This window comes from Channa argus, chromosome 10, assembly GCF_033026475.1.
Source record: "Channa argus isolate prfri chromosome 10, Channa argus male v1.0, whole genome shotgun sequence".
NCBI classification, from domain to species: domain Eukaryota; kingdom Metazoa; phylum Chordata; class Actinopteri; order Anabantiformes; family Channidae; genus Channa; species Channa argus.
The window spans coordinates 22,518,312-22,545,216 of NC_090206.1; the positions used below are offsets into that span (position 1 = coordinate 22,518,312).

At 38.3% G+C, this 26,905-nt stretch overlaps 1 protein-coding gene across 6 annotated transcripts in view; it reads left to right on the forward strand.

Moving 5' to 3' along the window:
- The first annotated feature begins 1,017 nt into the window (after positions 1–1,017).
- ldb2a (LIM domain binding 2a) overlaps positions 1,018–26,905 on the forward strand; it is an 89,823-nt gene continuing 63,935 nt past the window's right edge. For 3 of the 6 annotated variants that reach the window (XM_067518669.1, XM_067518670.1, XM_067518667.1), the window contains exons 1-2: positions 1,019–1,308; positions 23,967–24,069. In XM_067518669.1, the coding sequence (XP_067374770.1) occupies positions 1,177–1,308; positions 23,967–24,069 (235 nt within the window). In that variant the 5' untranslated portion in view covers positions 1,019–1,176. Of the gene's footprint in view, positions 1,309–19,466; positions 19,557–23,966; positions 24,070–26,905 lie in introns of those variants that run through there. The other 3 variants (XM_067518666.1, XM_067518668.1, XM_067518671.1) reach the window with 2 other exon arrangements.

The following is a 26,905-nucleotide window of genomic DNA, read 5'->3' on the forward strand; positions in this document are numbered from 1 at the left end:
CCGCAGCATCTCCCTTTAATCACAAATTATGCCACTTGCTGCTTACTGTAACCATCCAGGTACTGAGATTCTGTCATTAGCAGCATTGACCGGCGGCAACACAATCGATAAGATATTATGAAATGAAAATGGCCTGTTTATGAATTCAGTCTGAGCGTGTTGTGCATGTTGTCATCTGTTACTGAGTCCTTACACCTTTAAATGTTACAAAGGCATATGGCTCAGGAGGAAAACCGTTGAACTTATTTCTTTGTTTCAGTCAAAGTTGATGGGTTTAGTTTCAATTTCACACTTAAAACAGGCTGTTTTTAATTTAATCTCTTCACTTTTAGAAAGACCAACTTCCTCAAACTATGCTTTTATCCTTTTTTTCTACCTAATGATGAAAGCAACTCCGGTTATTTTTGCAGAAGATGACCTCGTGGCTTTCTCCTACTGTTTTCAATGCAAAAGTCATCTTGCTACAAAAACAATAATTTCTCCTAATACATTTACCACTGAAGATGTTTAGATCTGCAGCAGACTTTTACCTCGTTTTCTGAGAGGATTTAAAACACGTAAAAGCACAAAAGAGTCATATTAAGATGAGTTTTGTTGATTATTAGTTTTGAGTATGTAGTTGTTCCATATATACTGAAATCACTGTACTGATTATGTGATCTGCGTGAACTAATGAACACATCTGCACATGGGGCTTTATCATGATTCGGACTCAATATTGGTTTCATCATGTTCCATGTCATTAAAACCTCTGATGTGCTGATTAAAATACAGCCTATGTTTCCCTGCATTTGTATTTTCAGTTACACATTACTGAATATAGAATGTGGTCGCAGTATCAGTACATGTAAAACAATGCAACTTGAACTTTGCAAGAGTGCAAAACTGAGTGCAGGTCTAGAGGGAACAGGAAACGACTTCCCTCCTCCCCCCTTCAGTTCTCCCCCCCACACACACACACCCCCACCCCCTTCCCCTGTTCCTCCCTCCCTCCTCCTCCTCCTGATCCAGCACCACGCTATAGCAGCGAACTAGGCAGGCCAACTTGCAGAGTGCAGCTCAGCCTCGACAGCGGGTGCTTCCCACTGGGGGTCTTCAGAGAGCATCGCACTTCCATGTGCGCTGCTGTGCCCGCTGGATGTTGAAATCGCGCCGTGCGCCTCACCAGGATCCACCATGTCCAATCCAACCCACGACCCGTTCTACTCGTCTCCGTTCGGACCCTTCTACAGGAGACACTCGCCCTACATGGTCCAGCCCGAGTATCGGATCTACGAGATGAACAAGCGGCTGCAGGCGCGCACAGAGGTGAGCCGACCGGAGATAAACGCGGCACGGTCCCGTTTGGTTCACGGAACCGGTATGAGGGTAGCGGGGCTGTGGCGGTCCGGAGCGGGGAGGAGGGAAGGGATGTGGCGGCTGGACAGAGAAAGACAGGCTCGGGTCGCCGTGTACTGTAGGTCCGTCAGTGAGGAGATATGGATGTGATGCCAAAGTGCCAAACATTCCTGAGGTGAAAGTAAACAGGCTCCGGTGTTCAGACTGCGCCGCAAACAAAAATCATCCACTGAAGTGATCTGTCTTAGTGACGGGTCTTAGAATCTTATTTTTAAGTAGAAAGAGGACGAGCTGTGTAGGATGTGCTTTCACGTGGCCAATTAACTAGTTGGAAATTCATGACTCAGTGTGATCTAGTCAGAAAGGAGGCTGTGACCCACCTGAAGTAGGTAAGACTGAGGCTCAGCACCAGACTACAGGATCGGATTCACACTTTTCAGTTTGTTAGAATTATAAAGAAAGTGAGCTACAGTAGTTACAGTATTATAGGAAAAACAGAAAGAAGGTCTGAAACACTATTCAAATTTTACTGATGCAAAGTTTTTCCATGTGCATTTAAACATTTGCATATATTTACATATCACCTGTTTTTTACATACTTGCATGCTGTGCCTGCAACAGCTCAACAAGACTGTGGAGAGTTTGGTCACTGTGGACTCGTGAAGAGTTACTGGTTTAGGTGTTAGCGCAAAAATATTGATCTTTGATTCATCCTCCTTGTGTGTGTGTGTCTGTGTGTGTGTGTGTGTGTGCGTGTGGATTAGAGAGAGAGTTTTTCTCAATGAAGTAGACCCTAATTGCATATTAATATGATCATAAAATAATTGCATGGCGTGAATTAATTTCATGTCAGCTTCCCGATGCTTTAACTGGTTTGGGCGCTGAGAGAGTGTGGTGTACAGTGTCATACAGATTGAACCTTTGGTGATCCCACTGTGAATTATATAGAAAGCATCTGTCTTCAGCATCTGCTCTGTGATCACAAATGCGTAAATCTGTAGATAAGAAGTTTATCCAATATGTCAAGTTCCCCTCATCATGTGTCTTCACTGGGATGGCTAGTAGCAGAATATACAGAAGTGCATCTTTAGTTTAGCTGTAGTATTGAATTTTATTAATATTCCACTTATGTTCTTGAATAATTGGTCAACTGTTTCTATAACACAATCCCAGCAATGACTAAACTGAAATGCTGATCTTAGTGCTCATCCAAACCCAGAGAGATACAGTTACAGAAGAGTGATGCATTTGTGGAGGAACCAGTAGGGTGAGCAATTATTAACTAGTGACTTTAATTATTATTCCAGCTTTAATACAAACATGTCTTATATTACAAATAATGTGACTTTTGCTTGCTATCATGGGCTTGAAGGCTGAATTTAGTTTTTTTTAAGGAGAGATATAGCAAACTGGGATGTTTGGGATGTGTCCATTATAGGTATCCACAAATATAATAATTTTTTGAGTTATTTTGGAGAAGGTATTTTTAAGCCAGGCTCAGGCGACTGCAGCAGCAGCTCGCAGAATGATGCTGACTTTCCTAAAGAGGAACTTGCAACTTTAAGCAGACCAAGGCAATGTTGCTGAGATGCAGCGGCCCGGTCTGATGCATTATTCATGCGGAGTGGTCCAAGCCCCAGTGGACCTCAACTCCCGTACCACACATACCCAGACACCAAGTGCAATCACCATGCACACACACACACACACAGACACACACTCTCTCTTTCTAACTCTCTCTCACACACATGCACACCGACATGTGGACATGAAAGGGCAAATTCACATGTTAATGCTTTCCCAGATGTTTATACAGCACAAACATTCAATTGAAAAGATACTGTACATGGGAGAGTCGCATTATATGAGCACACACATTAAACAGACTCACATCAGTTTAAACTATTACCTTCATCTTTCCCGACCAAATAATATAATTCGTTTTTTTGTTTAATTGGTGTTCATATCCTCCTTCCTCTCCTTGTGTTTTTCTTTCTTTCTTTAATAGCAGGAGTGTATAAAATGCCTTCTCTTTAGCAGTGTGGTTATTGTTTGATTAAAATGCAGGTGGTGCATTTAATGAGGAAGAAGTAGCATCTTATAGCAGGAAATAAATGGCTCGAGTTTAGCAATTTGTTTGCATCCAGATGTGCCATACAGCTCGCTTCAGGCTTTTAACGAAATTATATAGTAATTATCCTCATGAATGCAAAACTGTAGCCATCAATTTACACAAACCTACTGCATGTGAAAAAATATTGTAAAAAAAAAAAAGAGAGAAAAGATTGTAATAGAAATATCCCTTCACAAAAAGTGTTCTTTGCTTTTTTTATTTTAACTAAGATAGAATAGAGAAAGAGTCCAAGCATGTTGTATATGCTCACTGAAGCTGTTCACCTACTGTAAAGCGAGGTTAGCTGCTCGTCCCTTAATGATGATGCTTGTCTGAGGGGTCATTCTGGTTCTTCTTTTATAATGGAGCCACTGCTGCCATCAGCTACTGTATAAGATGAATTTAAAAGTCAGCTTGCATTTATACACAAAACCATGTCAGTAGCAGAGCAGGGTCAGGGTTCTGTTGTTTCAAAACAGGAAATTTGGGATGTTTGTTTCACCCAAACAAAAAAAAAAGAAAAAAGAAAAATCTGGATTCCATTAGAAGAAAAGAGCTGAATTGTCCTGCTGGAATGTTCTTGAATATTTCATCAAGGTTTTGCTACTAGCAGGCATTGCAGATCCATATCACTCTGTGTATCATGTAGTTAAACTGCTGACAGTGAACTGGTGTTCATGGAAGTATCACTTTGACAAATCTGGTTTACCACTTCAGTACGTATCAGGTACTAATGAAGAAAGAAAAGGTGGAAAAATTGGCAAAAAAGTTCAAATGAAATTATTTTGAGACAGTCTGTGATGGGAGGAAATGATGACAATTTAATCAAGCTGGTTAACATTGTTTAATCAAACCCTTGCATTTGCCACAAACTGGGCTTGCAAGTTTCGATAAAGGTGGCAAAATATAGAAATGAACAAAAGCAGTAAGCAAAGATTTTATGTTGATGTGTGCATGAAATTATGCATGAAAAACTAGAAATCCATTCACAGATGAATAATTGCTATTAGTTATTCTGCTTTGTAATGTTTGTGAAGGTTGGGCGGAGTCAGTTGGCGGAGTTTAATTCCTTAAAAGACCACTCACTTATAAACAAACAAAAAACTTGCTTAGGTGCTGTGATCACCAACAACAAGCGTAGATGAAATAAAAATTCATGTACTTAACTGTGTTTTACAGCTTAGGTTGCTTGGATCCCGAACATGATGCCGCAGTTTGTGTTGGGGACGTCTTAAATATGACATCTATATCGTATCGAAGTTTTACAGTGATAAAACACTGTTAAATATGTGTGACGAGCTTCGAAAGAGGCTGAGCGGGATGGGAATCCTTTAGATGCTATTATGGTTGTCGTGTCTTCAAAACTGGGATTTAAAATGCAGTGAAAGACAGAAAGTTTGAAACAAAGAACAACACATAATAGTGAGTTCTTCCGTTGCATTCGTGTGTGAAGAGATGCATTAAAGCCATTATTTGCCGGTGTTTGTTGCCATATTTTGTGGATCCAGTCACAAAGATTCCAAGCTTGCAAACAGCAGCCTTGTCAGAATTACCACCCGAGTAAAGATGCTTAATGTCGTGGAAGGGCCGCCATTGTTGAGGATAAGAATAGCTCGGAGCGTACTTAACATCGTGCTCACAGGCCACCTGAGCAGAAAAGGACTCACTATAGTTTTGCATTCCCATCATTCTGAGTAGTTTTTCAACAGGGGAACTGACTAAGCCTCAGTATGACACCTCCATTTAGAAAAGTGTCGAAGGAGTCGACTGAAGTCACTCCTGTGTTATAGAAAGTCTTCCATTTGTCTTATTCATGAGTGTGCTTTTGAATTTGCTTGGCTGGTGGTGCAACTGCCGCTCTCACTGGCAGGCTCAGGACTCAAGGTCTTGACGCTTGGAGGAGACGTACTTACCCTGAGAGGAAGCTATAGACTGTGTGAGTGCAAGTGACATCTATAGCACGAGCCCGACGCAGCTAATCCCCCAGGGTTTGAAATAAGTTGTTGGAATTGGACAGGGACGTGTTATTCTGTTTTATCCTGATTTAACATCTTACGTACAGTACAGTGTTGCTGCACGGATGGGAACATTAAATGGACAATGTTTGCAGCACCTCTAATAAGAGACCAGGAAAAAAAAAAAAAACACAAGCAATCTACCATTAGTTGGTTTTATGCCATTCTAGCCAGTTTACGAGTTACTTTTGCTGATGTTCAGAGGAATTACAGAGGCTGTTATATGATGTTTTGTGGTTTGCAGTCTGGTGTGCACATCTTATCCTTATGTCTATTTCCAACAAATGTAAATATGAAGAACATGAAGCGTTTGCTTTGAGCTATGTGATGCATGCGTAGGTGCAGAGAAATTGAATGTAGGGCTCCAACTAGTGAATGTTTACCTTGCTGATTAATTGACTTAGTCTATGAAATAGTGAGGAATGTCCAGTTAAAGCCTTCCAGCATCTGAGGTGACGTGTTCACGTCTTCTTTTGTCCGACCAACACTTTAAAACCCAAATATATTCACTTTATGAAAAGCATAGAGAGAAAGTGGTGAATGCTCACATTATAGACATTGTAGACATTGCAACCAGAGAATTGTTGGACATTTTGCTTGACAAAAACAATTAACTGATTGTCAAGATAGTTGAAAGCAATTTCCAGAAAACTGACTAATCGACTAATCAGCAAACCAATCACATAAAATTGGGGCTGCAACTAATGATTATTTTTAAGAGCAAATAACATTTTCTACATTAATCAATTGATCTTTAAGCCTTTAAAATATCCCAAAATACTGAGAAAGGTCACATCGCTGTCTCCCAGTAGTCTATTTTGTCCAACCAAAACAAGACATTTAAAGTCGGCTGCACAAAATGACAATTTTAGTGCTGCAGCAGACAGTTATTTTCATTAATGATTAATCTGCTGATTATGTTCCTGAATAATTGATTAATCCTACACTATATAATAGTAAAAAATAGATATTAAGTTAACTCTCATATTACATGAAAAAAAAAGATGATCTGTGCAACTGAGAAGGGGGGGAAAAGACTCAAAAGTGGATTAAGGATTAAATCATTATGAAAATATTTTTCAATAATCTTTCGATGATCAGGCAGTTGTGAATTGTAATTTGAAACCCTGACGTTGTAGATGATGATGTTTCCTAGCAGATATACATGTTGCGCGTTGTGTTGTTTAGGGTCGTTAAACAAAGCTAATCACCGTTTTCAAGGTGAGACTCCTTTTCCTTTACAGCTCTCAGTTACAGCCTTTTCACCTGCCATGCACTGAGAGGCACACGTGGAAATAAGGAGGAATAAAACCCAACAACACAACAAGTCCTGTGTGTTTGTCTGGGATCAGCGCTCACCTTTGAACTCATAACAGCGCTGCAGCTTAAACAGTCCTGCTCCTGTGATGACTCGGGGTCTGTTTCGATCCCAACCTTATTACCTGCTCCATTCATACTTATTACCTGCCTGGCTGTATTTCTGCACCAGGCTGACTGCTATCCCATTACCTTCATTTTACACAATGTGAACCCGCTGTGACCTGGCAATCTAAACAGACTTTGATGTGGATTTGATGCTATGCATACGGTGTGACCACATTGTTTCTGTGCTGTCGCTCGAGGGGCACTGGCCTCGCCGTACGGAGGCAGCTGCGATGATTTGTGGGGGAATTTGACACTTAAGCGTATGCAAATGAGGCGGCGGATTAACATTCAGAGGAGGAGCTTGCTCGACCTCAGCCAGTGTAAGGCCATTAGCATAGACGGCATTAATATTCAGCGGCAGAGAGCGGGGACACAGAATAACAGTGTAAGTAAAACTACAACACAGAGGGTGAAACAGAAGGAAAACAAAAGCATTTTAATGGAGGCGCCATATTAATACCCACAGGGCTGCGCTCGGAAACCTCTCTGCTGCTGCTGACAGTGGGTCTAACGGTCACACTCTTCCTCAGCAGATAGACATGCAATCAGTAACAGTGATTGGCAGGCCATTCGTTGGATTCTTGTGTCTATTGCACATAGTTAGTGTCATTCTCATTATTCAAATGGAGCCACAGGCCTGACTCAACTGTGGAACTGGAGGAACTGGAGTGTTCATTATGGCAAAATCCCTTGTTCCTGTCAGGGGCAAAGTGGATCTGTTCCCATCAGCACTACGTGTCAGATTGACATGATTAGGCTTATGATGTAGAGGTCAAGTTGGCACTGAGCTGTTAAGGTTCATAGAGAGAGATTAAAGATGAGCCACCAAGAACACACCCCGAGATGTATTTCAGTGAGAAACAGCATTTGAATTTACAGGTGTTTAAACGTCCCATTGCTCATTAACTAAAGATACTGTTTCAATCAGTCAGTCATCTTCAAATGGTCGGAAAATGCTGATGACTCTTCCTCACAGGTTCTCAGCTCATGTCTAATGTTTGTTGGTGATTTTCCCCGAAAAGCAACTTAAACAATTATTTCTAAATTCTTTGCGACTGACCCATCAATTGATGACAAATTGCGCTTTGCACCTTTAGCAAATATTTATGAACCACATGTATTGTTTGAAATGACAAAAGTCAAATTTGTATGTTAAAATTGATGCATTTTTACAGCTCAAATATGTGAGGCCATCATTTATTTTATTTATTTATTTTATTTATTATTTTATTTCATTAGCTTCTGCCATAGCAGTTGAAACCATGATGACCATGAAAACCATGATGCTTATGCTGTTGTTTCCTTTAACAGTGAGCAGAAAACTTTTACGCGCCATCAATCACCAAAAACTTGCATTATTTACTCCTGACCAAAAGTAAATGTGTCATCTTTTTGCTTTTGCTCTCTGTTCGTCTTTTTGCAACAATACATAAACCAGACCTGAGGAACATTTTCGACGTCCAAATACTTGGACGACCACATGTGTAAAACTGTCAGATAGCAATTACCAGAAAGGTGTTGAACATCACGGTGCCCTTATCTGAACCATGAGGGTTTGATTTATCAGGGAAAACAAGCTACTGTTGGTGGAGACTGTCTCACAAATGAGTTTTAATCACTTTTTTAAATGAATGTACTGAATAAGAGGCAGTGAAATGAATAATTAGAAACACGTTAAGCATTTACTGGGTAAAAGTACAAAGGGCAGCTGTTGTACTGTTGATGTCCAGGTGCGTTCTGCAGGTAAAACCCGCCTCAGTGGTGCCAGTGTTTTAATTAGTCAACATGAAGCTTTTGATTGTAGACTGTTGACTCTCCATTTAAATATCAAATACATGTGAAATTAAAGATCGTTTCCAGTCAGATAAACACTGGTTACATCGCTGTACATCTTGCTCCCTCCCACACATTAAACATCATTACAATCGAGAATAAGTTTTAAATAATCAAATTTATTATTCACTAGGTTCAGGACTGACTAAACACCGTTATTATTTATTTCTCTATCAACCGAGTCTCTAATATGTGTTGCTGTTGTTGTGATTCACAATCTTAGATGTCTGTCCACTGACAGTGAACAGACATCTGCTTCTGTGGAGCCGTAAAACGTTGCTCGGAGCCCTTACATTAAAAACAAAAACATTTTGTATTTTCATAATGCTGCCGGTCACTGAAAGGACCGAACCGCATTAGCTTCTGCTTCCCTTTAGTTAACTCCCTGCCTACATTTACCTCGCTAAATTAAAGAATAATACTGTTAAAGGTGAGCAGACACACTGATAGCTTGAAAAGAGAAGGAAAAAAGAATCCAGAAAACCGTGGTCACAGCTGAAAACCTTTTACCCATTTTTCCCACCATTTCTTAGAAAGTGGCTCTTTGGTTTACATTTGACAGAAAGGATAAAATCATACATGGACATATGCTGAGAAATGAGAAATATGCTGTCTAACAATATAGTTACTTTAGATGACATAACTTTGGCCTCCAGTACTGCGGTGAGGAACCTTGGAGTTATTTTTGACCAGGATTTGGCATTTACGTCACATATAAGACAAATCTCTAGAACAGCCTTCTTCCACCTACGGAACATTGCTAAAATTAGAAGCATCCTGTCTCAAAGTGATGCCGAAAAACTGGTCCATGCATTTGTTACTTCTAGGTTGGACTACTGTAATTCCCTACTTCTGGGGTGTCCTAATAACTCTCTAAAAAGCCTTCAATTAATCCAAAATGCTGCAGCAAGAGTGCTGACTGGATTAGGAAAGAGAGATCATATTTCACCTTCACTAGCTTCTCTTCATTGGCTTCCCATAAAATCTAGAATAGAGTTCAAAACCCTCCTCCTTACATACAAAGCTCTTAATGGTCAAGCTCCATCATATTTAAAAGATCTCATAGTTCTGTATCGCCCGATTAGACCACTTCGATCCCAAAATACAGGCCTACTTGTGGTTCCCAGAGTTTGCAAAAGTAGAATGGGAGGCAGAGCCTTTAGCTATCAAGCTCCTCTCCTGTGGAACCAGCTTCCAATCCAAATTCGGGGAGCAGACACCCTCTCTACTTTTAAGACTAGGCTTAAAACCTTCCTTTTTGATAAAGCTTATAGTTAAACTGCTCACTCAACCTGAACTAGCTTTTCTCTATACATTTACTTGTCACTACTGTATACCATTAATTCTATATCCTACAACCTGCACGATGCTTTGTTGTTGCTTTTTTGTTGTTTTGTTGTTGCTTTTCTTGTTGTTTTGTTGTTGCTTTTTGTTGTTGCTTTTTGTTGTTTTGTTGTTGCTTTTTTGTTGTTTTGTTGTTGCTTTTCGTTGTTGCTTTTCGTTGCTCTTTTCTTTTCTTTCTCCACTTTCCACTCACCCCAACCGGTCAAGGCAGATGGCCGCCCACCCTGAGCCTGGTTCTGCTGGAGGTTTCTCCCATTAAAGGGAGTTTTTCCTCTCCACTGTTGCCTAGGGCTTGCTCAAGGGGGATTTGTTGGGTTGCTTCTACATACTTGTGTAGTCTGGACTTTATTCTGTAAAGTGCCTTGAGATGACTTTGTTGTAAATTGGCGCTATATAAATAAAGTTGAATTGAATTGAATTGAATTGGACTCACTTTAGTGTATCGGTAAATTCAGCAAGACAACTGCACATTATGTACAGGTTAACACACAACTCAGCTGCACCATATAAACATTGTCCTCTGTCATTCCCATGTCATGTTATGGATGACGTGAGACCAACCACACGGAATTGGTTACTTCATATGGAAGACATGCAACAGACAGAGGTCATTTGTACATCTGAACCATAACCACGATGATAACTGGATAACTTTCTTACCATTGTAAGAGACGTATCCACATTTTTGGAACCTGGCACCAAAAGGTTTGCAGTTTCCAGAGATGCCTGCCTGACAACATGGGGGCACTGTTTCAGAAAATGCTACTGTTGGTTGTATGAGAGGGTTAGGGACAAACAACCTACAGCATATGGGTGTTAGGGTTGGCTACAGATCATGGCTTTAAACCTACCGAGAATTATGGAGCTTTGTAGTGAGTTTTATGATGAGTTTTAGCTGCCAGACCACAACTGTACTGTATTTATTCCCTCTCATCACACTCATAATGTTGTTTTCAGCCACAGGTGGCAGCTGTTTTTGCAAAATAAGTTCTAACAACAGACTGTACACCACCTGCTCAAACAGATAGACAAAGATTCAAACCTGTAGATGCTTCCTCCAGGGCTTTTGTAGACACCAAAACCAGAGCTATAAGAGAGGCTTGCATTCATTAAGTGGCTAAAAACACAACTTTAAATAAAATTCTTAGCTGTGGTCAAAATATTAAATATATACACACACATATATATATATATATATATAGAGAGAGAGATAGATAGATATAGATTTAGATATACATTTTTTTAGGCTGTATCACAATATGCCATACATAACTCAGTATTTTGAAATCTCCTTTCATAAATAATTAATAGTCACACCAGCATGATAGTTGTCATAGCCCCTGCATCTTATGTCTGCATTAAAAAATTCTTGTCTATATTCATCAGTGGTTTCTGACCAACTTAAATTTAACAAAGCAATATTTGTTCAAAACCGGAAACTGTTAACTATTGAGCTCAAAAGAGACACAGAGAAATAAATAAATAAATAAGTGTTTGAATTAATTATAAAAAAATAAATAAATACATTTAAATATTGCCAATTAAGAATACATTCATTCATTATTCATTTCCACATTTACGTAGGCATTATTTAGATATTTCTGCATTTATATCATTTTTTATTTATCTGCATCCCTGTTGGGCTCACATAGATCTTAAATGAAAATAAATAATGGACTTACACATTTGGCTGATGTTTAAACTTTACTACTGCACATGCCCCTGTTTTGAGAATCTGACACTGCATCAGGCGGATTGATAGTTTCACAATGTTAAAAGTATAGGTCCTGAAGTAAAGATGTCATTTTACAAAAATGAGTGGTTTATGGAATTTAAATAGCAGAGTGCGAGCAGGAGTCTAACAGAGGGAGAGACGGGAAAGACCAAAGCAAGTCTTAAACAAATGAAATGACAATTTGTTCTTGATTTTTGTGATACAATAATTTACTACACCCCACAGAGAAGAAGCTGCCATACATCAAGTGTATTCGAGATATCGCCCACCACCAGTTTATGTCATAGAGTCTCTCATTTCACTGCGTTTGTCAAGTAATGTCACACTGCACATGAGATGCTCTGAGAGGATGTTCCCAGAAAACCACATGAAGAAAAAAAAAGACCTCTGGTCAAACAATAAGCGTCAGTCACATCCAGCAGGATGCACGGACAATAGACCCACCTTTTTCCTGGCCCTTTCCCATGGTTCCTTCCAGGCTGCACTGCCGCTCAGATAACAGAGGAGACAGACAGGGCTGTAGCCCATCTATGTCCTGTTGTTCTCTGTCCATGATGCAGTAACAGAATCTGTCCTGAAATAGGGAGGTCACAGGTCCTTGCATCGTTAAAACCTCGTGTCCTGTTGAAGTGTAGTTTCTGACAGAGATGTTGAACCCTAAAGCACAATGCATAAAATTCCATTTCAGTAAATAGATTCTTAAACTTTACTGCAGTTCTCCATAACACAGCTCCATTATTAAGCACCTTATTGTTATTTTTATACTTCCAAGGCCATTTAAAGGATATTATGAAGAAGTTTCCAGTTCGATTCTGACATTTTGCACAAAACCTTATGGTGGCACTAGAGGAAAAGTCATTAAGATTCATTCTCAGGGGAAACACAAATGTCTGAAAAAACTTTCATGCAATGAAATTAAATATTTTAGTCTGGTGCATGTGGTGGACCGACCAAGCTTTACCTCAGTAATTTTGGATATCTTTTAGTTTAAAGAAAGGTGTTACTCTCAATATATACTTAACTGTAAATACTATTATTGTGTTTAATTTAACCAGTGAGAATGAAAAGTTTAGCACTAACTACAGTGCACATGGATGAGTCACACTGACTGTACTGCTAATTAGCGGGAGCAGTTTCTGCCTTGGTTTCTGCCTGTTTCATCATTTTGCTGATCAGCTGTTTGACTCTGATGTAGTTCTGTTTTTCCTGTGAGATTAACTTAACAATTCTGAATAAATGGGGAATGGAGTACAGACCATCAGTCGCCTGCAGTGTTGGTATGTACTTATTTATCCGACTGTGGGCATGTCTATGACACTCGATGCCCAACAACAGTTCAACAGCACTGGGCGCTTTGCATTGCAGCTGATTGTGACCTCTGTTCTCCCAAGAGAGGGTTTTAATTATCATATCAGGAAATTTGTCCTCATTATTTTTATACTGGAAAATGTTGATTTAAAATGATTGATACAGGCTTTGCTCTTATTTATAGAATACCAGACTGATTTCTAATTCAAAAGCATCACAATCACCTAACTGGTGCTTGATATACAGCATGAGATGATTCCGTTTTCAGTCAGCTGGTGGTGAGGCAGGTCCATGGCAGGGCAAGCTGTGTCCGCTAGTGCTCGTTTGAACTGCATATTGTAGCTTTAAATGCGAATAATATTTAAATGATACACGATTAACATGTAATTTAATTGCTCAAATTATTATTTTTTTTGTTTATCACAAATTAGGTAAAAAAATACAAATTGTGCTTTCACATACAGCGCGCGTACTGAGGAATCTCTTGGTTACAAATAATTGACATCTCAGCAACGGCATGTCTTATTAACTGACAGTATCTTCCTAAATGCTATCTTTCGTAGCCAGTGCCTCAGTCAATGTGGTTGGGTGGGTGGGTGGGGGAACGGATGTGTTTAAAGTACAGTAACATAGCAATGTTACAACACAGCACACTAACTAAACTGAACTGTATCAGTGGATTTGATGAAATTCAGTATTGATTGAGCTTCTTGTTCGGCTGTGGGAGGAAGTGTAGCGTGTGCTAATTGTTTATTGGTCTAACTGGTTGAGCAATCGGGAATACAGGCCACACTGGTTGAATAGTGATAGCGTGTCGACGTCACATCCCAGGATCTTAAATTTCCTTTTGACTGTAAATCATTTTATGTCATGCATTTTGTAGTTGTTTAAACATTTTCATATTAGTGGAATTAGGTGACACTAAACATGGTGCCTTTCTCTTTGCCTCCTTTGAGGTGAAACACTTCTAAAGTAGCTGATAGTGTTTAGATGTCTGTTTTTTCCTTTCACTCATAGATATGTAAGACTACTTTCTGTTTGATAATTTTATGTAAAAACTGTCCAGAGATCCCAAGGTGACATCATCAGACATCCTATTTGGCTGACCAACTGTCTTAAACCCAAAGATATTCAATTTGTGTCTTATAAAACACAGAAAATCATCAAATGCCGAATGAGTTATGGGCTTGGGGGACTTTGTCACTAACCTTGTTTTTATGTTGTTTGGCGGGATACATTTGATTGGTTGCAAGGTGAAAAACAAATTAGAAAAAAAGCAAATGCATTTTTTTGACTCCTTAAAATTGTGGGGTTTTGTTTTAGAAAATTCTCTGGTTTCATGTAAAATATTTGTTTCAGTGTATAGAAATCCTGCTTTAACTGTTTGACTGCAGCTGTATGTTGTGATGCAGTGATATTATTGCCTTTGTTGAGACTGATCCTGCAGTTTTGGTGGGTGAAAGCACTCTGCAGCCATTATCACTTCATACATGTTTCATGCATTAAGACGGGAGACAAACAACTTGTGTGTATAACCCTCAACCCTGAACATGTACTGTAACACAAACAGTGGTCTCTGGCTGCAGCATTTAACGCAGAAAAAAGAATGAGGGAAAATGGCACTCATGCCTGAGCAAATTGGTAGACATGCAATTAAATGTGGGAACTTCTTCACTGACTTCATTTATCGAGAGAAAGTTCATTCGTGGTGAATGTGCAGCGGCTGTTCAAGGGCAAAGACTTCTTTTCCCCCACTGCATTCATTTCTCTTCATTTGCATAATGCTTGGCTGGTGGCTGTACGGTGGCCAAATGCTGCAACATGTTAAATTTGCATTATATGAAAACACTTGAGACCCAGGAGAATAAACCTGGGCTGATATCAAACATTACTGTGCAGTAGTGAGCCTGACATGATTAAATTGGTGTTGTGTATGTAGTCTAAAGGGGTAGTTTGTGTACTTTGTCATCCCAATGACCTCTTAATATACAGTACATTACCTGTGTGGCAAGTTTTATTCCAAAGGTCACTATTTCTCTATATTTATATTTGCAAACAATTTATAGTTATAGTGAACTATTAAATCTACTGGCAAAATCAGACTTATAGAGTATAGTCACTTATATCTTTTTATTAGCACTTTATTTAAGGATTCCTCTGCCTCTGCACCTGCAGCAGCTCTGGCCCAAGGCATTATGTTTTTAGCTTGTCCATACATCCGTCCCTACATCTCCTGAATGCAATATCTCAGGAATGCTTTGAAGGAACTATGTCAAATTTGGCACAAACATCCACATGGATTCATGGGTGAACTGATTAGAATAAGGGTCTAGACAGACATGCATGTTCCACTGGTTTGTGGAGGCATGCAACTGCAAGGCAAGTCATTTTACTGTAGTAAGTAATTGATTTTTTTGTTTACTATGGCAAAAACAGGAAAAGCAAAGCACATAGTTATAAGCAGAAAACAGCAAATCTGTTATTTAGTAGACAAAATTGTTGTGTTTGTTCATCAGCTGCTGAAACAGTTACTTGCAGTAGGTAAGTAACTTACACTTACTTACTCCATGTAAAGTAAATGCTCAGGCCTATGTAATTAGATTAATAAAATTTGCTTAATTAAAGTACATCATCAAGTATAACAGGTATCACATCTAACATCTTCTAGTACCTTTCTTTTAAAGGAAGTCTGTGTAAAAGCATCACTAATTTAGCGAATTAGGCACTAAAACATTTTTAATATTCTTTTATTTATTTGGTTATATTTTTAGATTTAATTATACTCTCTCAAAATCAATTTTATGGACATTTCAAATATAAAACTGTGTATTTGGATGTCTGTTCCAGTCGAGGTTGTGTCAGAAAACTCGAGATATTCAAAACTGTGTACATGAAGTGTGACTTTCTCTCAAAAGAACATATAGTTTTATTAAACTTGGTATTGAAATGTTTATCCATCAATGGCCTTCAGCATACAATCAAACGAAAAGCTATGTGTTTGCTGTGTTATGCTCCCCGATAACCTGAAGCTGTTTGAATCTTCGACAACAGTAAAACTTCCTTGGCCCACCAGTCAGACATGGCTGCATACTATTCAGGAGCTGAATGGGGTTTCAGACGTTGGTAAATCTCCAAGGTCAGGCCCCAGACACGCCTACACTTCTGGAGACTTTTCTGCCACGAGAGGCTTGAAGCAACAACAACAAAAAAATACTGACTAACAAAAGCTTGCTGAGAAAATGATTCACCCTAAACACTGAGACATTAGCTGTTTATGGACTGGTAGAAAGAGAGTGTGGGAGACAAAACTTGTATGGTTAAGTGCATTGAATGTACACAGTCTCTGAAGAGTAAATAAGTGATTATACTTATACTATGATCATATCTGTGTATTGTGCGCATGCAGTACAGAGACGTGTTTTTGTTATGCATCAATACACAGTAAAACTTCTCTTTGTGTTTCTGTTGCCACATTGTGTCATCTGCCTGTCTGTCCTGCATGGATGTTTCTATATGCAAGGACTTAACCTTCAGTTCTGTTGCTATTTACTCAAGATCCTCCCTCTGCTGTCCCTCCAATCCTCTGGATTTCCTCTAAATCCCTAGGGCCTGGCCACTGCTGGTTATTTGTGGTTGGCTAGTGGGCAATTGACACATTGATAAATCCCCCTCAGATGGTGTGCGATCCGTTTGAATCAATAGAGCCTTATCTGCTGACGGCCGTCATGCATGCGACCATGTCAGTTCACCTCGGGTCCCTCGGAGTTGGCCTGATTTGTAGCATTTGACAACAAACATCGTCACGCCACGTGGTTCGTCAGAGAGTCTATGGGCGTAAATGAAGGCAGGACGCCTGTCAGCGAGCAGTGGCGGAGAAGATGGGGAGGCAGACAGTGAGAGGGAGGTGGATATAAAGAGGGACAGCCAGAGATTAAACAACAACAAAAAAAGACAGATAGGATATTGGAGGATGGAACAGTGTAGGCTTCTTTTTTTATTGTAAATATGTCGTTTACAATTTTAAAACCTGCTTTGAATGACGGAATAGTAGGGAAACTCCTAACATTTCCTGCTGTAGTCGGGGGATTGCAATTGAAGCCATCAACATCACCACGAGCCTCCTCTTTGGCTTGTTCAGCTGCAGCCAGAGGATTCATATGGCTTGTGTCCACTGGCCAGGCTTTAGCTGTTCTCCGGCCTTTCTGGCTCAGATCCAGCTTCTCCTCTGTCTTGAGATCTGGGCAAAACCTGGCCAGTCCACCGCTCAGCCAACCACGTTTCACAGCTTGGCATGATGCTGGCCAAAAGCTCCAGTTTGGAGGATTAATGGTTACTGATTCGAAATAGAACTTTCCCTGAATATAATGGAAAAGTTTTGAGCAACATTTAGCTTTATTAGCTAGTGCCGGTAAATTTATATTTAATTTACAAAAGAGGTGATTTTGGATAAGAGCAATGAAACTGCCTATTGCCTTTTGTTTTATTGTTGTGAATGCTGAGACTAAATGATGTTCATGTCGCATGAAATTTGCTTTTTATGTTCAGATTCCTCTTATTGTCCGGGTGGGAGGTTTTTCAACAGACAAACAAACTAAACCATATCATCTATGATTGAACCCTGCTGGGCTGAGCAGAGCTAATGGAGACACAACAATAGACACACTGCTGTCAACTCTGCTCTTTGTGAAATATATGCTCTTTATTTTTTGGGTGGTTGAAGGCCCAAGCCAACTATCAGCACATTGGCAAAATCAACTAGCTAAAACTGAAAATACTGTTTGGCTACAAAGTTCAATTTCTCAAAAATGTTTGACAACATTCAACCTTCAATATGGAAATTAAATTAAACATACAAACTCCTTGCTTATCATTCTTTCAAGCAACAGAGCGTGGTTGTGACAAATTAATGAAGAAAGGGTGCAGCTGCATCAAGAGAAAAAAAAATACATTCATAAAGTAATTGGCAAGGTTTTAAATGTACAACAAGCAGGTAAACATAGTATAAATAGTACTGCAATAAACATTTCAATTTCTATACATCATTAACTAAATATTAGCTGTTTGAATAAGAAGCCTTCCTGACCACAGACAACAAATGAAGTAGAAGTATCCAGTCTTTATGTTCAAGTTCCACAAAAAAGGGCACAAATAGAAACACTATGAATACTAATAGTAAAAGTGAGTCTAACAAAGATACCATAGTGCACAGCAGAAGTGTCAACGTGATTGAAACAATATTTAAATCAGAATGAGAGGGAGGTTAACTAACCCTCTTATGTAAAACTGAATAAGGGGGAGTTTAAAGAAGACAGTATTCTGTAAAACAGAGAAGTGGGAGCTTAAGTAAAACACTTTTCATTAAAACAGTAAGAGGAAGCTTAATGAATCCAGAGTCTATAAAACAGAGAGATGGGAGCCCTCAGGATGACAGCGCTCGAAAAATTTATCTCCTGCACTAAATCCAGGCAGTTTATGTCAAAATGGAGATCACGCTTTTTCGTGAAATCCTCCAGCCTGTTTTAGTGGTGGGGAAAGTGCAGTGGAGCCATTCAGGTGAAATACATTTTTTTGTTTGGTTGAACAAAAGTATGAAGTTGCTCAAAGTAAAGGATAAGGTTGGTGATATTGTAATATGAATGGTACATTTAGCCTACTGCAGTATTACATAGTACAACTGCATCTGAGTGGCCAAAATCAGAATATAGCTTATTCTTTTGTATAGTAGACAGTAATGAAAGAAGCACCAACAGGTGTTGGAGTTTTATCAAATTGCTATGTTATTCTTACAAACAGTTGTTTTTAATATTAATACATTGGACCTCAATTGTCCTAAAAATAACTTGCTCAGTGTATTCAATTTTTGAAACTAGTAGCAAGGAACCAATTGTTTTCTGAAGCGCAAAATTCAATAATTCTAAAATGTTGACTTTATAGTCATTAAAAAGTAGCAATCTTACAAATATCGGCAAGAGAGGATCATGTGACTTTTTAAGCATTTTTGCCTTAAAATTGAGGAAAAATATCAGTTATCTGTTAATTATTTGATTATCTAGTGATGACATTTCTAGATTGCTGGTTGGTTTCTTTGTTTCTGGAATAATAGTGAGGAGTCCATGTATAGTGGGCAATAACACCCCTTGGCCTCTGAACAGTACCTCAAACTATGGGAAAAAATAAAAAAAACATAAATCAACATGTGTAAAATACCTTTAGTTTGGTCTTGTGTACTCAATGAATTCGCTGTTTTCATGTTGCTTTTATTTATTCCTTTTTGTTGCTTGTGTTGTTTATTGGTTTGAGCTTTTACTTTGAAAGCTTTCGTGACGTATGACGCGTAACTGCGCAGTGAAGTGGCAGAAAAATGTGGACGATGAAATACCGCATTTTTGTTTTGAAAAAGGTCATGTTCGGTGTTTCTTTGACACGTGGCCGACAAGGGCACAAGGTTTGCTAATATTTCCTTTCACCGTGTGATAAATATTAAGTAACATTATGACGTATTTTCACAAATTTATAATGTTTGAAAGTGGCTGTGCGCAAGCTAGCAATAGTGCTATATTAGCTCATTGCTCAGGTATAAGTTAATAAGGGGATGTTTTATTTCTATAATAATGTGTAAGTATTTGAGAGTTATGAAAAGGCACAGCACTTCTCCTAGGCTCTATTGCAAATTAGTTTTAATTCTCACACAACTAACTTAAATTTAGTTGTTTAAATGCTTGCAAGCCCTGAACATGGGAATGTTTTCATGTTATCTAATAAGACATACTGTCAATGCGAGGTATTATTTATGAATTTTAGGAAAACAGTAAACCATGAGTCAAATCTGAAACTCAAAAATATCACGACATGAGGAAAGCTGACATCTTGCATTTCATTGTTTATGTTGGATCCTTTACATGCTTTTTGAAGAAATCTACTGTAGATAATCTACTGTAAATAAACGCATCATGTAAAACCCACTAAATATCACCTCATATCATGTAGTGCCTCCATATGAGGAGATCATCCTTTTTTTCATCAATAAAGTCTGATAAGCTTATTAGATAAATTTTGTCAGAACAAATTTATGTCAGGGGATTGTAAATGAAGCAGGCGGCTGTTTAACCTGAGTGGGAAAACCAAATCAAATACATCTGTAGTCATTTAGTTCAAAACGCAGAACAAAATCCATGTTAGTTTTTGCTAAATGAAGTTTAACATGTTGTACTTGTTAACGTTACTCACTCGCAGGAATTAGGGAATCTGCATGTAGATACTGTACTAAACTGTTTTCTTAATATCCTGAAATGCATAACAAACAAAACATAATGAAAACGTGTAAGAACTGATAGTTTAGAGCACGACTCACACTTTACAGTGAGATTGTTGAGAGCTTTCCTGCTGTGTGTATGCATAGACGGTTTTGTTCACCCCTTGCTTGACTGTCAATCCCAGGAGTCCCCGTCCTCTCGTGGTACTGGATTATGGGCTGAACTCAATGTGAATGCTGAGCAGCACTGAAGTCAGTCAATTTCTTTCTGTGTCTGATTTGTCCTAGTGTGTTACGCTTCTCTGTCCGTCTTTATTAAATAGATGTATTCACATGAAACAGACACCACACACATGCTGGCTCTTCTCACAGTGTGACACAGTCAGTCAAACACACAGACTCCATTGCATATACAGTACACACAGATGGCAGCTCATGCAGTTTGTTCCCAGTGGACAGCTGGTCAATGGTGTGCGTTTGACCAGTGCATTTCCGTTTCAAATAAAGATATTCAGGCAAAGATTGTTTCATTTTAATGCTATAGTACCACCTATGCTGACAGCTGATTCTCACTGTGTTTGGCATGAACTGCATGAAACACACAAACACATCAATACAACACAACAGCGCGTTTCCCAGTGACGCACACATTGTACCCTGGCATATATTGATTTCTTTTACAGTGAGGGTGTATTTATTTTTTTTGTCGTAGATCTGGCATTTAAACAGTTACTCTGATCGAGTTAATTGTAGCATTACTAAATGAATATTTTTATTAAAAACATCATGTGTTTGACACAGCTGGTCAAGCAATTAAGTTGCTGAAAATGGAAAAGGAAACTTTTCCTTTTTTGTTGTGTTTGGTCAGTAACAATTGTATTGAATAATTAAATGAAAAAAATGGCCAGATTTGTTGTTTTTAGGTTGTAAAGTATTTTAAATTTACAGTAAGCCTAATATGTTTGAGTTTTGGAATGTAGAACAAAGAGAACAAATAAAATGTTCATCTTAGGCATTGAAAAAATTTCTTTTTTTTTCTAGACAATTTATTGACAACATGATCAAACAATTAATTAAAAGAGGTTCAAGTTTAAGGCTGCAGATAATCATTTTGTCATTATAAATTATTTCATCTGTGAGAAAATAACCACCTGCCAGTTGGCCAAGCAGAGTGGTGGAAAAAGGGATAACTTGAATCATAAATGTAGTATGAAACCAGGTTAGCGCGACTGTGTACATGCAAAATACAGGTCTGTTACTGACCTCTGGGTATAAGTCCCTGGAGGGCAGCCAGAGACATTATATTTTTTTGTGTGTGAGTTCTTCTACATACGTTCAGCTCGTGTTTTGGAACTTTTTGTTAAATATGGACACGTGCTACTGATTTCTTTAGTGTCAGAGAGAAAGAATGGAAAAAGAAAATATCCAGATAGAATTTGAATCAGATTTGATTAGTTGCCAATTGAGTTTAAACAATCTGGGTATTTTCCCAACTTGAAACTGGATCCAAAAGCAAATCTTAAACCATCTCTGCTTTGTTAGTGTGGTTTTGATTCACCAACAGACCAACACCAAAATATTACGTTGCTAATATGTTTTTAATTTAATTTAATTTTTTATGGAATGATTTTTTTTTTTTACATATGAGGCACAATTTTGTAACTTGACATTTGATTGTTTCTGATTAGAATTTGGAGTAAACATGATCATTTGGATGAGGGCGAAAAACCTGAGCTTAAAAAAATCATTTTTGCTTGATCATTCTGCAAGCAACAAATCTTAGCAATTCCTTCCCCATAGTTCACAGTTCAGCCAGCCAAAAGACCTCTTCACAAACTCATAATCATCTTTTGATTGACCACCTGGATGAGAGTTAGATTCAGGTTCTTCCCACCACATCTATTCCTCTTTACATCAGAGTCATTGCACTTGTGACACTTTGACCTACAGGGAGCCCGGGTCGCTGCTTATTGGGCTTGACACTGCTCGATGATGACAACGCTAATTATCAACATCTGGAAAGTGCTCGCCACTCCTCAGCCCCACGCAAAAGGAAACCTGGTGATCTGTCATAACGTGTCAGATGAAATTAGCATCAGTCCAGTGTCTTTGGATGTAGGGGGGGGGCAGGGGGGTTGGGGGTCATCCCGCCAACATTAATAGGTGTTTTAGTGAGGAGGGGGATGTCACTGAACTGCTGTTAAATGAGAAATTTCAAGGCAAAGAGATTTACTTGAATATGTTTCCTCACAGAATCACTGTTCCAGCAGTAAGAAGATGGGAACTGCTTCTGTTTTTGTTTTAGTACTACTGGCACCGCAATAGTATTATCAAAATTACTACCACTTATCTTTATCTACTCTCACAACAGTTTTTTTAAGTAGCTGCCACTAAGCCTACTAAAAGGTTTTTAATTTATAGTATAACCACAACTAATACTACTGCAAAATCAGAGTATTATTACAATCATTGTAGTTAAAACATGTACTCCTACAGTACTGCCACTTCTGCTACAATTATCACTGTTAACTGTTACATCATTACCTCTGCCACCACTAATACTACTGTTATTATAATAACTATTGTATACTTAATACTTTATTACTGCCCATGTTGCTGTCACTCTTGTAGCTGTTACTTTTACTACCTTTTCTAAAACTAGAGCTATTAACGCAGCTATCGTGTAACTATTGGTATTATTGCTAATAGTGTAAAAAAGAAATTTGATGGCACCAATACCTCTTGACATACAATCTAAAGATATCGTCACTTACTGTAAAAGGTAGAAGCAGCAGCAGAGAATTAAGTTGTTCTCATCAGCTTGTATTGCAGACATGTGAGAGCTTCAGGCTGGGCTCCACCAAAGTCAAGGCTTAAGAAACTTAAGAGTGTTACCAGGCTTTGCCTTTACATTGACTTGTATTGGTCTTTTTTGGAAGCAGCCAGCATTCTCTTTGATATCACTTTGTTAAACCTGATTAATGATTTTCATTGACTTTATAATGTTTTGTAGGTTTTAACCTTTTGTTCTTATCAGTCCACATTTTGATGTCTTATTATAGACCAGTCATAAATTGTTTTAAGCACTGAATATGTATGTATTTGACTATTTTACTGTTCATACTTTATTTTGGAAGCCTTTTGTACACTCAAATGCAAAACTGTGATTTAAATGAAGCTCATAAAATTTATTTTAATGAAAAAGAACAAACAAGTCAATCTACAATGAGGGAATGTTTGCCCTGCACTGGTGACTTCATATATCGCAAAACAATGTTCTTTTTTTATCTTGTCTGATAGAAAATCCTGGGTGGTCACAATATATTTGTCTTATCAGAATAAATCCATATTAAATTTATGTTAAAAAATGCCGTCGCACAAGAACAACAACATGGATAAAGGAAATTCGCTGAGTTATTTAATAATAGAAGAAAACGCAGTATTTGAAACCAACAATGGTTATTTTGCAGGGCGTAAGGTTAACTGAAGTGACATATTCTGCCTTTCTAATAAATTAATGACAATTATTTAGAAGAACATAGGGCTGGTTAACTCAGAGGAACTCCTGCTCTGTGTAATTGTTTTCTTTTTGTGTTTTTACAGGAAAGTGACAGTTTATGGTGGGATGCCTTTGCTACAGAGTTTTTTGAGGAGGACGCCACTCTCACACTCTCCTTCTGCCTCGAAGATGGACCAAAGAGATACAGTAAGACTCTGCTAATATTTCAGAAAAAACACCTGTAAAGCTAAAACAATGAGCTCATTTGTTTAAGTTTAAAATGTTTAATTTATAACTATGTTTATTGTTGAACTAATTTGTCTTTAGGCGGTTTTGAGTAAGTGTAATTTATGTGTGCGCAAAGACTTATTACTCTTGTATCTGTTTACACTATTTTAATTTACATATCAAACATCAGCAGCTTTCGACTTGTACCTTCAGGGGTCGCCACAGCGGAACGTGTTCCGCATGTTGATTTGGCATGAGTTTTTACACCACATGGGTGGAGCCACACCTGCTGGGGTTGCATTCGAACCTGCGGCCTTCAGCATCCAAACCCAATGCTCTACCACTGAGGCCCCCCGTACCATTTCAATTTTCATAATCATCATGTATTTGAATATATTCATTGCTGCACTCCAACACAACTTTAAAACTTTCAGAAACGTACTTTCTTTAGTCTTTATCTATCCTTAAAAGTTATATTTAATTTGTGACATTATTGACGGTAATATTAGCAAAAAGCATTTTGTGATTGACATAAACATTGTTCATTAAGTGGATGCTACTTTTTTAATTCCATTGTAGACATTTTGTTGATGCCATATATTAGATACTTTTTATACTCAGGGTCAGGAAAGTCAGTCAGTCAACTGCAATGTCCCCCCCCCCAAAAAAAGTTAGTTAAAACACCATAGTGATCTTTGCTTTTTTTGCTTTTTGTTTTACGAAATGTGGACATTCAGGCGTTTTTGTCGTTCTGGTTTTCTTTTCACATATTTCTTGAAAGGGATTAAACCAACAAACAATCTTTAAATAAAAGGTTGTCAGTTTCAAAGGTCACTCATTATTTTACAAGTGTATTGGTGACCAGAAAGCACAAACTACCGTTACTACCAAAAATTCCACTCCCAGCTCTTCAAATACCTCAACATCAGCAGTGTTCCGTCATTCTTAACACAGATTTCGTTGTGAAATACACAAGAAAAGCTTAGCATTTCCACTCTGCTACAGTCTGGTATGTTGGCTTCCAGTTAATATTGATTTCCTTTATGCTCCCAAATGCCTTTTAGCATCATTCAGAAAAGTGTGTGAACCCAGTGAGTAAAAAAAAGTGTGACTTCTGAGTAAAGATTTGTCCCACTGATCCACACATTTCTGCATTCTGCTTTGCCCAGCTCTGTCGGTGAGAAAATTGGTATCTCTGCCTCTTCTAACAATAGTTTCCTCTCTGCATGTGATTGTTGTGAACATTGGTGCAACATCTTTTGTAACTAATAGTAATCTCTTTCTGAAAATTTCATCACAGGCCTCTATTGTGGCCTGTGCTTTTTAAATCAAGACGTAGTAAATGTAAACCGCTCTCTTGGAAATAGGGAGATCATTGGCCCTATCTGTGTTGAAGGACTTCACAAAACATCTGTTACAGAGTTTTGCTACTCTGACACTTTTATATATAGAATAATGCAGAACACAATGATACCATAATCTGTAAATGTTATAGTTTCAATAGAGTAGTGAAGTTGGAGGAGTAATGTTGGACTTGAAGGGTTCCAGATGTGAAAATCTCTGTTCATTCTCTGCATAGACTTTGTTATAGTAGGTTACTGGCAGCTTGAGCACTTCAAAGCTTTGAAGGATATCCTTGTTGAATCATCAGAACAAAAGATGAGTAGATTTCCAATATGTCTGACTCTTTACTATAAACACAATAAGAGCAGTCAAAAACGATTACTAAGAAGGATTTCAGTAACCAAACATTTCTCTTCTGTTTTTTTGAGAAAAACGTTTTTTCCGGGATTGTTCTATCTGGAGCCAACTAGTGGACCATACTGCTATGATTTCATAGAATACAACATTTAAGTGATTAGGCTACAGCGCACCCTCACGGTCTTGGTATGCTGTGGGTTATTTGTGGAGTTTATTTGTCCTGTAAAAGGGCTCATGACTACTATCATGTCTATTATATTCAATGTTCAACAAGTTCTCTTACCTTTTTGCTGGCAAGTTAGGTTAATGGGATTAACACCACTCTCATGGCTGTGCTAGAGTGTCATTTAAATTCATTATTGAGTAATATACTGAGAATTTTCTTGTGTGGAAACATCTGAAAGCACTAACAATTCTCATTGAAAATTCTTACCATAACCAAATAAAAAATGTGTGGGTTTGGTAGCATAACATAAGGCAGCATGAGCTGTGAAATGAAACTTCACAAACAAAATAATTTAATTGAAAAAAAATCAGCTATTGGTTAATAATGAAATTAATGGATAGTTTGAGCCTCACACTTAAGACACAGGCATGAGTAGTATTAATCACTGCAAACAAGGCAAACATATTTATAAAAATATTAACTTTAGTACTTATATTCGCATAGTTTGCTATTTAGGGTTTGAGTTGGAGAAAATGTTCCCGACACCTGATTGTGTGCACTTTGAAGTCAAGTTAGAAACAGCTCACTGCAGCTACACTATGTGGCCATGAGCTGCAAATGACTGAGCAGAGGCTGTTATTGAGTTTGTGATATTGTCCCCTTCATCTCATCTGCATAGCGTTGTGTTTTGATATCTGAAACATATTGAATATCACACAGACATAGATAAGGATGTGGTGCTCTGAAATGAGGATATGTGTGTGGTGTCTGCTGCTACTCATGTGTTAGTGTGTGTGATTCGGCTCAGTCATGGAGGAGGAAGAGAGAATGAGAGAAGAGAGAGCGAGTTGAGGATTGTTGTGAGCTGGTTTGCTTTTCAAATGTAAAAATAAAAATCCCCAGTGGTGTAGAGACGGTAACCCTGTTCCCTCGGGAACAGGAGGCTTA